Source organism: Schistocerca cancellata, chromosome 5, assembly GCF_023864275.1.
Source record: "Schistocerca cancellata isolate TAMUIC-IGC-003103 chromosome 5, iqSchCanc2.1, whole genome shotgun sequence".
In the NCBI taxonomy this organism is placed as follows: domain Eukaryota; kingdom Metazoa; phylum Arthropoda; class Insecta; order Orthoptera; family Acrididae; genus Schistocerca; species Schistocerca cancellata.
The window spans coordinates 519,842,673-519,859,525 of record NC_064630.1 but is presented as its reverse complement, the minus strand read 5'-3'; the positions used below and the strand labels follow the sequence as shown (position 1 = coordinate 519,859,525).

The 16,853-nt window shown below is 37.0% G+C and overlaps 1 protein-coding gene across 1 annotated transcript in view; it reads right to left on the bottom strand.

The window, feature by feature from the left end:
* LOC126188640 (dynein axonemal heavy chain 6) overlaps window positions 1-16,853 on the bottom strand; it is a 1,044,937-nt gene that overhangs the window by 837,602 nt on the left and 190,482 nt on the right. The window contains exon 56 of the mRNA XM_049930241.1: window positions 5,564-5,692. Within this exon, the coding sequence (XP_049786198.1) occupies window positions 5,564-5,692 (129 nt within the window). The remainder of the gene's footprint in view (window positions 1-5,563; window positions 5,693-16,853) is intronic.

Here is a 16,853-nt window from a genome sequence, read left to right as displayed (position 1 = left end):
GGAGCCTCTTTTAGCTGTAGATGTAGGGAACATGCAGCAGTCCTCAGAAGTTAGGAGGCATAGATCAGTTACGAAGTCTAACAGAAAGAAGAATGTTCTGCTGCTAGGTAGTTTACACAGTAGAGGCGTGGGCCAGCAGTTACAGGAAGTGTTGGGGAGTGAGTACCAGGTCACCAGCATTGTGAAGCCTAGTGCAGGGTCGGCTCTGGTGACTGACAGCTTAGGGGAGTTATGTAAAAATTTTATGGAGGAGGATCAGGTAGTGATAGTGGGTTGAGCAGGGAACAGTCTTGATAAGGATGGGGAATATGATGTAGGAGGTGACCTGGTAAAGATGGCACCGGTGGCACTAATCTGCATTTCGTGCAACTGTTTCAGTGTCATGATTGGCCTCATCTTGACGCTGCTGTTCGGTGCGTTAACATAGGGCTAAAGAGGGCACTGATGGCAGAGGGCTTGGGTCACATTTCAGTCGTGTCAGTTGGGTCTATCAGTAGATCAGGTTTCACTAGGCATGGCCTGCAGCTCAATAGGTATGGATAGGGGCGGCTGGCAAAGCTTATAGGTGACAGCGTAGTCGGTGGTGGTGGGATCACTCATGGGAAAATTTGTGTAGTACTTGGTGTTAGAGCTGCACCTTTTTTAGACTGAAGTCAGCTGATAGGTATACCTGCTTAAATGAAGTCCCTCTAACTAAAGGCTTACATTCAGAGGAAGTCATGTTTCCAAGTAGAGAAGGAATTAGCATATTTCATCAAAATATAAGAGGTATTAGAGACAAAGTTAGTGAACTGCTTACAGATGTACAAAGGGCACGTGGTATGCAAATAGAATAACTAATTCATTGGATAAAATTAAAACCATATGGTCAGTTGTGAAGGAAGTGTCTGGTCAGCAGCACAAGGTCGACAATATGAAGTCAGTTCATAGTAAAAAATTTCTGTTACTGATAAATCAGATATATGTACAGTATTTAACAATCATTTTCTGAGCATTGCTGGTGAATTAAATAAACATTTAGTTTCTACAGGGAATCATATACTTTCTTGGCAAATGTCTTTATGAGATTGATGTCTGAAATACTCCCCTGTGATAGAGACAAGGGGGAGATTGAGTCAATAAATCACTTAAGACTAATGACTCTCATGGATATGATGGAGTGCCTAGCAGAATATTAAAGTACTGTCCTGCACATGTTAGCCCTGTATTTAGCCATATTTTTAATTTTTCCTTCAAGAATGGTGTTTGCTTAAATTATTTGAAAAGCTGTGTAAGTAAGGATAATTGATCATTTTATATCACATGATTTGCTATCAAGCGTACAGTTCAACTTTAGAAGTCGTTCAACAACTGAAAATGCTATATTCTCTTTTCTCTGTGAGGTACTGAATGGGTTAAACAAAATGTTTTGAAAGCTAGGCCCATTTTTTTTTATTTAACTAAGGCATTTTATTGTGTTGATCACAAAATATTGCTCCAGAAGTTGGACCATTACAGAATATGAGGAGTAGATCACAACTGGTTCACCTCTTACTTTAGCAACAAACAGCAGAAGGACATTATTCAGAATGTTGAGAATGGCTGCAATGTGGGGTCTCCTTGGAGTACAGTCTAGTGGGGGGTGCCCAAGGGATCAGCGTTGGGGCCACTCCTGTTCCTTATTTATATAAATGATATGCCCTCTAGCATTGCGGGTAACTCTAAAATATTTCTGTTTGCTGATGACACTAGCTTGGTAGTAAAGGACGTTGTGGGCAACATTGGCTCGGTTTCAAATAATGCAGTTCATAACCCAAGTTCATGGCTTGTAGAATATAAACTAACACTAAATCATAGTAAGACTCGGTTTTTACAGTTTCTAACACATAATTCAATAAATTCCATAAAATGTGACATTTTAATTTCACAGAATGGGCATATGATTAGTGAAACTGAACAGTTCAAATTTCTAGGTGTTCAGGTAGATAGTAAGCTGTCATGGAAAGCTCACATTCAGGATCTTGTTCAAAGACTTAATTTTACTATTCAAACAGTATCTGAAGTGAGTGATCATTTGACACAAAAATTAGTCTACTTTGCTTATTTTCATTCACTTATGTAGTATGATATTATATTTTGGAGTAACTCTTCCTATTCTGAAAGGATATTTTAGCTCAGAAATGGGTGGTTCAGGCAATAAGCAGAGCAGGTTCACGAACCTCTAGTTGAACCTTGTTCATGAGTCTGGGTAATTTGACACTGGCCTCTCAATATGTATATTCATTACTGTCATTTCTTGTTAACAATATTATCTTATTCCCAAGAATAAGCAGCTTTCACTCATTTAATACTCGGCAGAAATAAAACTTGCATTTGGATAGGTCTTCCTTAACTCTTGTGCAGAAAGGTGTGCAGTATACTGCTGCATCCATTTTCAATAAGCTACCACTTGAATTCAAACATCTTAACAGTAGTCCCCATGCTTTCAAATCGAAACTAAAGAGTTTGCTCATGGCTCACTCCTCCTATTCTGTCGTGGAGTTACTTGAAAAATTAAGCTGATTCTTGTTTTATTGTTGATTGCATTTACTTAAAAGTTATGGATAGACTTTTCGGGTTCATAACCATTTTATTTTTATCTGTTATTACTTTTATGTTGTAATATCATGCACTGACACGTTCCATGACCTTGGAGATTTGATCCTCAATTTGGTCCTATGGAACTTGACATGTAAATAAATAAATAAATCATGCAAAACACTACAGATGAGAATGACTTCTGAATGCTTTTATATATGAGGGGCAGTCAAAGGAAAACACAACAGAGGGAAAAACATAAGGAAAGTCTTTATTTCAAAAGTAATCACTGTAACTGTTAATACATTTCTCCCACTGTGAGACAAGTCAGTCAATGCCTTCATGGGGAAATGCTTGTGGTTACCTACAGAACCATGATTTTACTCAAATATGCACCTTTTCATCCAAAGCAAATCAACAGTCATGAATGTCTTTCTTCATGGCTCCAAATGTATGGAAATCGTAAGGGCAGAGATCAAGACTATATGGAGGATGCGTAAGGGCTTCCAATCTAAACTTCTGCAGTGCAGTCAAAATAACTTTGGCACCATGCATTATCTTGCAACTTAATGATGCTATCTGTCAACATTTCTGGGCATCTGGACTTGATGGCATGCTTCAGTTTTTGTGAAATGACCACATACCGCTGTATGTTAATTGCGGCACAGTGTTCTAGAAAGTCAATGAGCAGCCAGCCCTTGCAGTCAAAGAAAAAGGTCATCATGACATTTCTCAAGCTGGCATGCCTGTTGTTTGGACTACACTGCAGAAGTTTTGCTGGGAAGCCCTTACAAATCTACTATACAGACCTTATCTCTCCCACCCAATTTCCATACCTCTGAAACCATGAAGGCAGACATTTGAAATGGTCGATTTGGTTTAGATGAAGATGTGCATACCTGGCAACAATCATGGTTCAATAGGTAATCACAAATATTTTCCCATGAAGGCACTGACCACCCTTTCTCACAGTAGGATGCATGTATTAACAGTTGTGGTGATTACTTTCAAAATAATGAACAGTTCACTTAATTTTTTCTATCTCACTTTCATTTGACTGCCTCTTATACAAAGGTATATTTCACCATTCTATCCACTTGTGATGCTTTGGAATTAATTGATATACTTTAAAACCATGTCAAATTTAAAATCAAATCTATCTGAAAACAGTACACTGCAGCCACGTGGTGTTGTTTTAAAATACTAGGGCATTGAGGTGATTAGAAAATGTCTGGAAATCAGAACAACAAACAAGGAATCCTGCTGTGATGGCACTGGCCGCATTATTCTCTTAGGTAGGGAAAAGTGGCCTCTGTGTAAGTTTTCAGAAAAAATGCATATAGTTCCTATGTATTACTTTTTTCCACACAAAATTTTTGGTGTAATATTTTATAAAAATATAGATTCAAAACATGTAAGTCTCAGGCTTCTATCAATAATCACAGTTTGGTGAAAGAACAATTTCCATTTGAGCAGGCACTTTACCCTTCTTTCCCCTATTACAAGTTTCTGCTCCGGAGGGTAATTAATGATCAACAATCCCATCTTGTAGCTTATTAAACACCCCACAGTAAATAATTTTGTTATTATACTTCTCATTACACATCTCCAAGGAAAACATATTCTGATTTTAATGTTACTCTATTTTATCCATGTTCGATCTTGTGAACTTCACAGTTGTTAATGATAGTTGGTGAGTGACATGACCTGCCATGAATACTTTTAAAAGTGATTCATTTTTCAGTGCCATAACCAGTTTCAGGTTACCACACTCTTCTTCAGATAGGTAATATTTTCAGTTACATAGATGCATTGATCAAAAACCTGTCATGGGAGGGATGGAGGGAGGTGGGCGGCAGGGAGGGGGTTGGCTGGGGGAAGGGGGGGAGGGGGCGTCTAACGGCTCAGGGGAGAGTTGGGAGCTGTCTGTGGGCTAGCTAGGGCTGCAGGTACAGGGGAGCAGGCGGCAGATGGCTGGGCATGTGATTTCGTAGACTAGGGCGTGAGATAACAGCACACAACTAGCTGATGTGGGGACATAAATTGGGTGAGGGTACTGGGGTAGGGAATGGTATGTGTACACGTGCATGTGCAAGCGTGCACACACGCGCGCGTCCTCACACACACACACACACACACACACACACACACACACACACACACACACACACACACACACACACTACCACATACACAAACACACTATTCAGAGTGGGGTGGGGGAAGTTACCTTAGGTTTAAGCCAAGGAGGATCAAGATATAGCATGAGAGGTGGAGCAGCCATTGACATCTTGCCTGTTGTGTTCTGCTGCAGTGGCACAACATGCAATAGAACAAAATCATGCAAGATTTCAATGGCTGCTTCACAACCTGTGCCATCTGGATCCTTCCCACCACCATCAGCTTTTCTGAGCTGTGCAGATGGGAGCTATCTTTGCAACGCATCCTTCACTTCTGTAACTTTCCTGGTCTAAATCTAAGGTAACTCACTGCCCCCTCCCCTCACCTAACGGTGTGTATGTGTGGGTGGGGGGAAGGGGGGGGGGGGAGTGGGGGTAGGAGGGGGCAGGTGCAAGTTCAAAAAGGAAGTTCATTCTGAAAGCTAGCCCAGTTATGTACCTTTTCTTTGTGTAGCTATCAATGACACAGCACTTCTGCCTTTTAGTAAGTCATCTCCTTTATTCCTAAATACTTTATAATTCTCAACCAGAACTTTCTGTATGTTGTTGTACTGCCTAGGTGCAGCGCAGTTATAGCTGTGTAATTCAAAGTGTGATGAGGATTATTTGCAGGATGTGCCATAAATGAATCTTTCTATACAGGGTTAAATTTCAGGACATAACTTCAGTGACACATCCAGCGAATAATCATCACACTTCAACTTAATGTGTATGCAACCATGATGCACATGATGATAGCAACCTGCTGCTGAAACACACTGTGGTCATAAAAGTTAGTAAACAGTGATGGAAGCACTAAAATTCCATCTACTTGACTGTTTGCTTACTTTGAATTGTCTCTGGTATCCTCTGTATTCAGCTGCCTTTTTCTGGAATTCTGCCAGTTGCTCACTGAGCATATTCAGGGTCAGCTTAACTTCTTCTGGGTTTGAGTTCACATCAATCAACCACGGTTGCTGAAATAGAAATATATTAAAAATTTAATTTCTAATCGCAATCTCTATTAGGCAGTAAAACTATTCAGGTTACTTAAGTGTCAACAAAACAGTTGATTGTTCATCTCTAACTACGGGAACTTGTATGCAATGCCTTTGACTGGAAATAGAAGCAAACAAGTTGAAGAAAAAGTTAAGGAAAGATGTTAAGTTTACTCCCAGAAGAAAAGCCTCACCAAATGTTGTATCATGAATAATACAACAATGTATGAAAGGAGTTCACTTTCTATTATTTTCAGTTCTGACCTATGTAATAATTGAAATTAAAATATATGTAATTAAGATGTATTCTTCTTAGTTTTTATTATTTATTGCACATTTATTGCACATCGTATACCTGCCAATGTAAGTTCACTTTTTATATAAAATCAAACTGTTGTAGGTATAAATTCTGGGCATAATAAACAATCAACAATGTCTCTACAAAATGCAAGGAATAATGTGGACAATTTAAGTTATACATTTATTACCCAATTAGGACTGGAAGGGGTAGACAAAAGCACTTTCATGAAACAAATTAATCTGCCAATGAGTTACGTGTAACAAGATGTACAAATAAGAATCATTGTAGAATGCATCTGTGCAATTACTGTATTGCTATCAGTGGTAATATTGTTACCGTCTTTCATGGAAGGTAAGAGTTATATTTGCTAATGCTGGTGATGGAGTAATACAATAATTTACCCTAGATTCATACCCAAATCAGGAAATAAAATATCTTGAAGTTAGTTCACGTGTTCACAAAACCACGTATCACTGTCATTATGCATGTGAATTGTGAAAGTGACAGTTTTGAGAATAGTACTCCCATTATGCACGTATGAAGATAACACTAGCCCCTGTAAATTCTGGGACAGTAAAATCTGAGTCAAAGTTTATTTATATCTCATAAGGCTTACATGACAAAATGACATATAAATATTTGTATAAAATTAATATTTAGACATGTCAAATGAAAAAATAAGTATACAAACAACAAAGAGTAAATGAACTCCTAACATATTAATAAACCGACGTTTAGCTGAAAACCAAAGTTCAGAGCTGCTGGCATAGCTTTCAAAAGTCACTTCATTCTCCCTAATGCGCTTCAGGTAAACACTCCCTCACAATATAACTGACAACACTTATGATAGATTCTGCAAAATTTCTAAGAATAGCATTGTCCTAGGTGACGATTGGATAGCAAGATATTTTTCTCGTTAGAGTTATATTACAGGATCCTTGCAAGTTAAGTACTGACTCTGGCATAAATCAGGAAGATTTAGTAAGTTTACACTGATTTTTCACTGCTCCTGTTTTGTTTGCTTCTGGTTTCCCAGTAGTGGGTGTAAGTAAACATGCACAGCTGAGAAATTTTGCTTTCTGTTAGGGTCAAAATGGATCAAAAAATTTTGTGAGATAAGAAACAGCTTCCAAAGCTGATTCTGTGGGAAGAGATAAGGTGAATGAGTAGTTTTCACATTTCAAAAATGATGACATATCAGTTCTTTACAAACTTCACTCTAGATATCCATCATCATCATCTGCCTAAACAGATGAAAAAGTTGAGGAAATTCATGAATTTGTGCTTGAAGACCAACGAGAGGCCACTGAACAAATGGCAGAGCTTACTGGTTATTCTTGAAGCTGGGTTCAGCAAATTTTAAGAGAAGACTTGGAGCTAAGCAGGGTAGCTGCCATGTTTGTCTCTCAGCAAAAAAAGTGGTGGTTAGAAGCATGCTCTGGTTTAAAAGAAGAACTACAAATAAACCTAGAATTTTTCCCACAATAATTTCTGGTGATGAATTATAGCTCTATGGTTATGACCTCAAAACTAAACAACAATAAAGATAACAAAAGACATTGTTGTCACCTCACTTAAAATGGCGTGTCAGCATTAATACTGTTCATGTTATCTATGAAAGGACAAGTTAATTAATAAATAAAATAAAAATTCAATTGATCAAAGTGAAATTAAACATCAAGAAAATGTTATTTTGTCGTTGTGGTGAGAGTAAACTGGGGAGGGGGTGGAAAAGTGGTGTATGCTGAGCTCCTCCCATCATGTCAAATCAATCATTGTGTTTTCTATTTGGAAGTTCTAATAAGATTTCCAATATGCATACAAAATACATGACCTGAGCCAGGTGAAGGACTAGGTTTTCCACCATGATAATGTTCCCATTCACATAACCACCTAAGTCTGCCAGTGTTTGGTCAAAAACAGCATGACTCTATTGATGTACAGTGAAACCTCTATATAACGTTTTTCAAGGGACCACAAATTCTGAACACTGTATAGAGGAAAACACTCTAAAGAGGAAGGCTTCCAAATAATAATTATAGGGCATTACTGAAGATAGGGGAACCACTAATCAGCTTTGACAAATGGTGCCATAGATGACATTTTAAATTTTCACAACACCGTAATATGATATTCATTGCAAATGATCAATGTATCAAATAACTAGTTTTTTGTAATTAAAACATGGGGCCCGGTAGGTGTATGGGTGAAAGTAAATGGATCAGTTTGTACTGTAAAAAGTTATAACAGATTCTTAAGATATGACATCATTGTCCAAAGCTGACAGGTGGTATCCCGTTCTTCAGTTGACCCAATTATAGAATATGAGCCAAATTTTGTTTATGATATACTGCACATATTACATAAAAACACAGTAAGTAGTACAGATTAAAAACAAATTAGTTACAAAAAAATTACTTAAATAATTAAGTTATGAAATGGAACTTAAATTTGAGCAAAACTCTAGGAACCTATGCAATCTGAAAATAACAAGCACCTCGGATTTTTTGGCTTCCCGATAACCAAAGGTTTCAGTTTTTCACTGCAATCGGCGTTTGTACGCAACAAAATGGTAAGACATTTCTTGCTCTTCTCACCACCATGGCATTTTCCCAACGAAAAGTAAATGTCTCATCCAGCATTAAATTGAAAAACATGCCGGTTTCGTCAGTGTTATAAATGTCATGTAGTTTGTAGCCATGTATCAGATTAAGGAGAGTCTGCATCCACTGAGTTACAGTTGGTTCGTCCACACTTTTACTTTCTCCACATTCCGCTTTGTATACAACACCATGATGCTGTCAAAATTTATCAATCCTTCCATTAGATGTCTTAAAATTTTCCATTCCTAACTGCAGTGATATTTGAAGCACCTTCTCCTTCAGAATAGTTCAGTTTGTAGGAATGTTTGCAGTGTGTGCTTGCTGAAACCAAGTTAATAAAACTTCCTCCATTTCATCTTAAGTCAATGGTTTCACATGCATAAGTTTCGAATTTCCACAGTTCTCAAACCCTTCCATTATCAACGATCTGTTTTTCATAGTAGTGTTGAGTGTTGAGGGGGCTAGTTCAAATTGCTTTGCTAGCTCCAAGTGACTCACACCAAGAGATGCCTCCACTTTTTTAATAACAGAAAACTTCACTTCCAGAGAAATGTTCTTCCACTTTTCACTCATGTCCACTGATGAAAGCTTAAAAAAGTTATATCGAAGACACACTCTCACTAGACACACGAACTGTTTGCTGCTCAGCTCACACAACACGCTATGAATACAAAGCATTGACTGAAATGGCACCAAAAAGATCACAAGCAGAATGTGTGTCACATGTCATGTGACCGGGTTCTGCCAATGATAAATGAAACACACTGAGTGCGGGCTTTCTGAGCCGGTGCAAATTGTGAATCTACAGAACGGAAAACTATGTGTCCACATCCAGTCACTTAAACATTATAAAGAGGTAAATAATTGACCAGGGTTCCAAAAATATGAACGTTAAATGGAGGAAATTGTAATATAGAGGAAACTCAGTAAAGAGGAAAATTTAACATTGTTTATATGGGCTTTTAGTCAGGACTGAAAAAAACGGATGTAATATAGAGGAAAACATTATATGGAGGAACATTATAAAGAGGTTTCACTGTATATACATTGCTCATCTAACCCATTCCACTGACTTCTTCTAGTTTCTGTGCATGATGAGTTACATGAAAGGATACTGATTTAATGAAGTAGATGCAGGTAAAAACAAAAAGGTGCACTATTTCTCTAATGACTCATAGCTATTCAGGCTGTTAGTTCCAGCTTCCATGATAGGTTTGTGGCAGACTGTTCTGTGTGGTAGTCAACTTGATGGATTGGAAATTCCAGACTGGGAGGAAGTGCATCCTAATGGGAATTGGTAACATATTTCAGTCAGGTATACTACAGCCATGTTTATATAACCTGTTGAAGGGGGGGGGAAGGATATTCACAAAATTTCTGCCTGAATAAGTGTGAAGGTATTGGACAGTTCAGTAAGTTTGTACAATTAAGAAACAGAGAAAAGTTTAAGGATTAATTTTGGTATTGTTCTGCAAACATCCACATTCACCTTTCTATGGCGTTGAAACCACTGCTGTGCCAAAGGAAATGGCAAAATTTGCTGCTAACATCATGACAACCGAACACCTCAACAGACTACTTTGCTATGTTAAAAATATTGTCTGCATTGTTGATATTGTGAACGACTATAAAATTCAGATAGCATTTTTGCTCAATGTGCACACAAAATATCTGTTATTTTTGTGTAATTGAAGGTTAAAAATCATTAAATTTCAATATTAGGACACTTGATTGAAAATGCTCTGGTATTGGCTGACCTCAGGTGACATCATAGGCTAAGAGTAAGATGAAGCTACATGTGTGTTATGAGAACTGTTAGCCAAAGTTACTAGTGTTTTTCTGTACTTTTCTGTGAACAGTTTAGTTACTTAGTGATAGAAAGTACATTTGCAACTTTTAAGTAACTATGGAAAGGAATTTAGTGAACTCTGGAAGTGAAAAACTTCCAAAAGTTTAGGCATATATAGTCTCTTCATTCTTAAAAAATAATCAAGATTTTTATGTTGTACAAATACATGTGTAAAAACTCCTGAAAATTGTTCTTGAATGTACCAAGAATGTGAAGAGGCATAAAATTTTGTTGCAATTCACTTGTAGAGAGCCATTTGATATAGTACTCACTATGTGTCTTTATTTCTGTGGGGACCATCTTGATGGTCTTTACATGAAAACTACACTGCATGGCGACTGGGATGGAAGAAATGTGACACAGCAACAAGTTGCAGAATTGTCTTAAACCTGAGGGAATCTGGAAATGGATCATCTGCTGCTCAATTCATGCTGAAAATGTTTTCCAGATCAACTTGTGAAAACCTGCACTATAAAAAACAGTGGAAACTTTTTCATCCAGACAATAATTCTGATGGGTAATTGCTGTGGTTGTTGCAAGAATTACTACTGTTTTCCAGGTAACTCTTTCCTCAATTTTCAAATTCTGAGAAAACATAACAACATAATAACATAATATGCAGTTGATACAGCACAACCTTAAAAGTAGCTATTGTCCAGCAGCGTACGTAACTTCTGCTGAAAGACCATGATTTGAAAGAGCTTATGCAGAGTAACTGTCATTTTATCATATGTTTTATAGCATTTCATCATAGGTTCCAAGCAATGTTCAGTTTTGGGCAGTTGGAGGCAGTTGAAGTGGCAAATTATTGTCCTAAACAGCTTGTTTTTGGAAGAATAATGTGTTCATAAACTATTAAATGCTTTCTCATATTATTCAGAATAGAGCTACATCAAGTTGAAATTTTTTAACAGCACCCTTGTGATTCATTCCAAATTGATTAGGTGTAAAATGAAGCTAATAAATGAAAATAGATTTTGAAATGTAATATGATATAGAATTTACAGCTCTTACATAACTATATTACACTACAAGCGTTGAAGTCTTCATCTGCAGTGGTTACTTACATCAAGATGGTCCTCACAGAAATAAAGACACATAGTGACTACTATCTCAAATGGCTCTCCACAAGTGAATTGCAACAAAATTGTATGCCTCTTCTCATTCTTTGGTACATTCAAGAACAATTTTCAGGAGTTTTTACACATGCATTTGTACAACATAAAAATCTTGGTTATTTTTGAAGAATGAAGAGACTATATATGCCTTAACTTGTGGAAGTTTTTCACTATCAGATTTCACTAAATTCCTTTCCATTGTTACTTAAAAGTTGCAAATGTACTTTCCATCACTAAGTAACTAAACTGTTCACAGAAAAGAACAGAAAAACACTAGTAACTTTGGCTAACAGTTCTCATAACACACCTGTAGCTTCATCTTACTCTTAGCCTATGATGTCACCTGTAGTTCTAAGATCTATGGGACTGATGACCTCAGAAGTTAAGTCCCATACTGCTCAGAGCCATTTTTTTATCATCTCAAGATCTTTGTATGTGACAATTGCCATAAAAACTCAGAACAAGTAATATTTTATGACTGGCATGAAAATCTCATTTTAGTTGATGCTGTACTCTTGTTCAAAGCCTCTCATATAACATTGTACTTTGTGTCAAGCAATCTTACCATTTGTATCAGACAAGACCTTGAAGTCTCAGTTTGAATTAATAATTTGCTGGCTGTTGGTTTTAGGAATGATCTTCAAAGTTTTGCTGTATTTGTGAGCTTCCAATTCTTCTGGAGAAGCCTCTCTACAGTGTTTTGATTTGGACTGGTAGTTACTTCACTGAAACTATTAGGTGCTTAGTGTTGCATCAAATCAACTTCATAACTAGTTGGCTTATGAATGATTGTCATAATCCACGTATTTGTGTTCTTCATCATCCTTCACCTTCATGTATATGTCCTCAACTTCTTTGTTGCTGCTGTTGTACTGATACTGACCTCATCGTAACTTGATACCTTGAGATACAAAACATTTATGATTGCAGAGTCAAAAAGTCAATAACATGTTGAATCTCCTTGGTACCACATACCGTATTTACTCGAATCTAAGCCGCACTCGAATCTAAGCCTCACCTGAAAAATGAGACTCGAAATCAAGGAAAAAAAAATTCCCGAATCTAAGCCGCACCTGAAATTTGAGACTCGAAATTCAAGGGAAGAGAAAAGTTTTAGGTCGCACGTCCATATCGAAACAGAGTTGGTCCATTGTAATATAGAGACACTATTTAGGTTGAATGAATGACGATACAGCTACAGTAGCTTGGTTCGAGTCTTAAGCTTAGCAGTTAAGCTTTATCAGGTAGCCACTGCTATGCGTCAGGCGCTCTGTCCGTATTTATATGGGTACCCTTCCTTTTTCACGTGCTTCATCTGGTTTGAATTTATTGCTATTTTTCTTTGATCTGATAAGTGCCGTTCTCTTTGTTATAGGTGTTTACGTCACTGAAAGCTGAAAATGCGTTACTGTACTGTGTCATGCATTGGTTGTCGCATTCTGATAATCAGTGTTTACGGCCGCTCGCGGCATGGCTTGCTTTTGTGCACGCTACAGCCACTTACAATTAAAAAAAGAAGAGAGAGAGAGAGAGAGAGGAATCGTCTCATTAGCGAAACAATGGCAAGAGACTGCTATTTGTCGTTACTTACACTGCTGCTTTCTTTGATAATGATAAAAAAGAACCAAGTAACAGACTGCGTATGGTAGCAGATGTTCTAAACAAGGGTTTAGCGAAAATTTTTCTCCGTTTGAAAATCTTTGCAGACGCCTCTTTAGTACATTACATTCTGCACAGAAATTAGAGTCATCTTAGATTTAAAAATCTAGTGAATTGCCATGCTTCATTTCTGACTGTATCACTATTAAGCATAAGAATAATACGAATATAAATATGACATGATACGTATATTCTTCCGCGTTTGCTGTTGTCTCACTCGAGTTTCGTAGTTTATTAGGCAGACAGGATTTAAATGAGATAGCAGCAAACACGAAAGAATACATGGCAAAATGTTTATATTCGTATTATTCTTATGGTGAAGAGAATACTGCATGTGATTCACAATTCATAAAGGTTCCTATTATTAACCATCTCATCTCACAGGTAGGGAAAAATTCAGAACGTAGAGTTGGCCATATTGACAAACATCCCAAAGTCTTGCCAGTCGGATTTTCATAGTACATTGAAATGCTGCTACATTCGAAGATTAACAATATAGAATTTGTATTTACTTCGTTGGATAATGTATGAAAATGACTGCCGCAGAGGTTTTGGCGCCAGTATTTATCTTTGTGTCTGCAAAGCATGCCTTTGTAGTGCTACATATATTCGACGGCAGAAGTTAGTTGTGGCGGCATCTACCAACATTTTTTAGAACTTCCACTTACTTTGCACTTGATTCTAAGCCGCAGCCGGTTTTTTGGATTACAAAAACGGGAAAAAAAGTGCGGCTTAGATTCGAGTAAATACGGTAAACATTGCTTTTTAGGCTTTGTCATTCAGCTAGCTTCAAAATTTATTTGCACATGACCAGAAGCATCTGATTCAAATATGTGACCATACCAAATGCAGTGTTACATCTGTTCCTCAACATATATATACAGATTGCTTCAAACTATGTTTTGTTGGAATTCTATTTAGTATATATACAGCAGTGTTAACTTTTTGTGTTAAGATCAGTGATTCTTCTCTGGTGTGTATGGAGTGATCATTTCCTGCTAGATTTCAGTTAATATACTCAGTTCTACTGTCCACATGGAATTTTCTGATTTTTTGACCAAACTTGTGCAACACAAGAGTCTTCAATTCATGAAATTGAACAATGACACCAGATTTGTGTATTAGAAAACAAACAATGCTGAACCTGGATTGTGTCATGGGTCCACTCAGACTGTTGCTTAGTTAGCAAGTGTTTGGGACCGATGACCTCGCAGTTTGGTCCCATCCCCCAAATCAACCAACAAGTATTTACTTCATCATGTTGCACATGACTAGCCAATTTTAGACTTATGGGCCATTCTCAAGTGCTATAGGTACTGACGACATGTTTTAATACATCCAACCATAAGCAGCAGACATGATAGTTCCAAAAACAAGAGCATACATGTGCAGCACCAAGTTTAAAATAGAATATTTACTGACTACACTATTGGACATTGTTGAATCTACTGAAAAATTTATAGGTAATGTATACGTTCACTTTCATAGTGATAAACGTGTATGAATTTCAACTGGTTTCACATTCCATATGCTGTCTTCAGAAATTAAAATATTTTTGATCCCACTTTTGTCTACCGATGTGGAAATCAGGGACAGAACTTTGGCTCTGCTTTTCCTCTTACTTATGTTTTCATGGTTGTATTGTCAGTTTTAGCTGGCCAAACTTGTGCTCCAACTACATCATCAAAAATTTTAAAGGCCCTGAGGATCAAAGTCAATTGCAATTTCCAGGTTTGATAGTTGTTCCAGTCTAATTTTGCAATTAAGCCTTGCAGAAACCTCTTCAGGCATTGTACATTACTTTCAATGCAAGCACACTGTAATCAGTGTAATGAGACTTTACCCAGTAACACCAGCTGGCAACGTGTAGTGGTTAATAAAAAAAGAAAAGAGAGAATAAAAGAAAAAGAAAAAAGGTTGAAAATGTGGGAAGAAATGGTGAATAAAAAGGGGGTTTTAAAATCGTAAATGACCGTGAAAAAAGGAAAGAATGAAATGCAAATCGGACTTCGTATTACAGAAAAGCTATAGTTGGGGTGGTCTTGTGGTGTTTTTGAGCAAAAGTTAAACCAATTTCCACTACAAAACTTACTGAAAAGAAACAGAGAATAACAGAATGTAACTGAGGGGGGGGAAGTGGCGTAGATGAGAGATCATCCTTTACCAGGTTAACCTGTCTTCTTTCATGTGGCGTCCAGGTCTTCAAAAATCTCCTTCAATTCTGCGTGAAAAGTCTGCTCCGAAATCTTGCAATCGTCCAGGAATCACTAATTTATACCAACTAAAATCATCTTGATACTGTATGCAATTTAATTTACTTTGCTACTTCCATCCTCCGAATTTCTTAACAACTTCCACAATATGTCTACACATTAAAATCAGATCAAGACTAGCTGATAAGTTTTTTTACGTCTTCATCAGATCATGTCTGCCTTAAGCTTCAGCTATCAAGAGACAATTAAGAAACGAATCGAAAACAAAAAAAGAGTTACAATTTTAGTAGTTTCTCTGCCGTCGAGCGCTCATACCGCTGCGACGGGATATTTTTTATCTGAGGGAACGAGTGTAGCTTGGCGAAATTCAAAGTCCCGCTACAAACGTTTAACTGAGTAACTTACTTCTCACAATCCAATGGTTTGGCAATCCTCTCACACAAGCCACATGATATCTGGGCTCGTAAACTCATGAGGTATTTAAAGATATGCAGAGAGAAGTAACAGTTTTATATCTACTACATGAGACATTTATTTGACTGAACGGGCATCATGCACAATGCTTGACTTGAACTAATGACAGACATAGTGATGAAAAACAAATATTAAATACATCAGTATCTCTAAAAACTAGTAACTTTATACAGAAGCAAATTGAAACTAAATGCAAGAGCACAAAACTCTTTCAACAAAATTCAAAAGAAAATTGTAGCAATAAACAATTGTTATAATGTTATGAACCCACTGACTTGTAGCAGTTTTTTTAATCTGGGTATTACAGTTTTGAATAAGGCAAAAGGGCCTTTCTCAAATAATTAGTGATCAGAAAATGTTATGGACAAATGATGAGGTATGGACAGTCACAGTCCTCAGGCAGCAAAATTATTGTCAGATAAAAGCAGATGTTCTGTTTAGTAAATAAACTGGTTATCCAGAATAACAAATGACAAAACTGCAAAAGTTCACTCATTGCTTATTGCTTTTGGTTATCGGCTAATTGGCCAATGTAAAACATGGAAAACAATTGTCCCAGAAAGTCTCCCCATCTACACATCTCTTGTATAACAGTTTTCATAGTGCAGAAAGCAGAAAAATGGATTGTATCCATAGGTTTTGCCAAACAAAACTCTTCACTTTTTACATAATGCCCCGACACACCCAGTGGAAACGCAATTGAAAACTAAGGAAATAACTCCCATACCAACCTATGATAGTGAGGAGCTACTGAAAGATTTTAATATATCATTGAAAATAATCAATTTTTGAAAATATAGTATAAATGGATACATAAAAAATCCACTCACTAAATGGCAGCATGAGAAAATACATATGAAAGTTATGAAAATAGTACTGAGTGACAAGGGGGAAACATTCCACGTGGGAAAAATATATCTAAA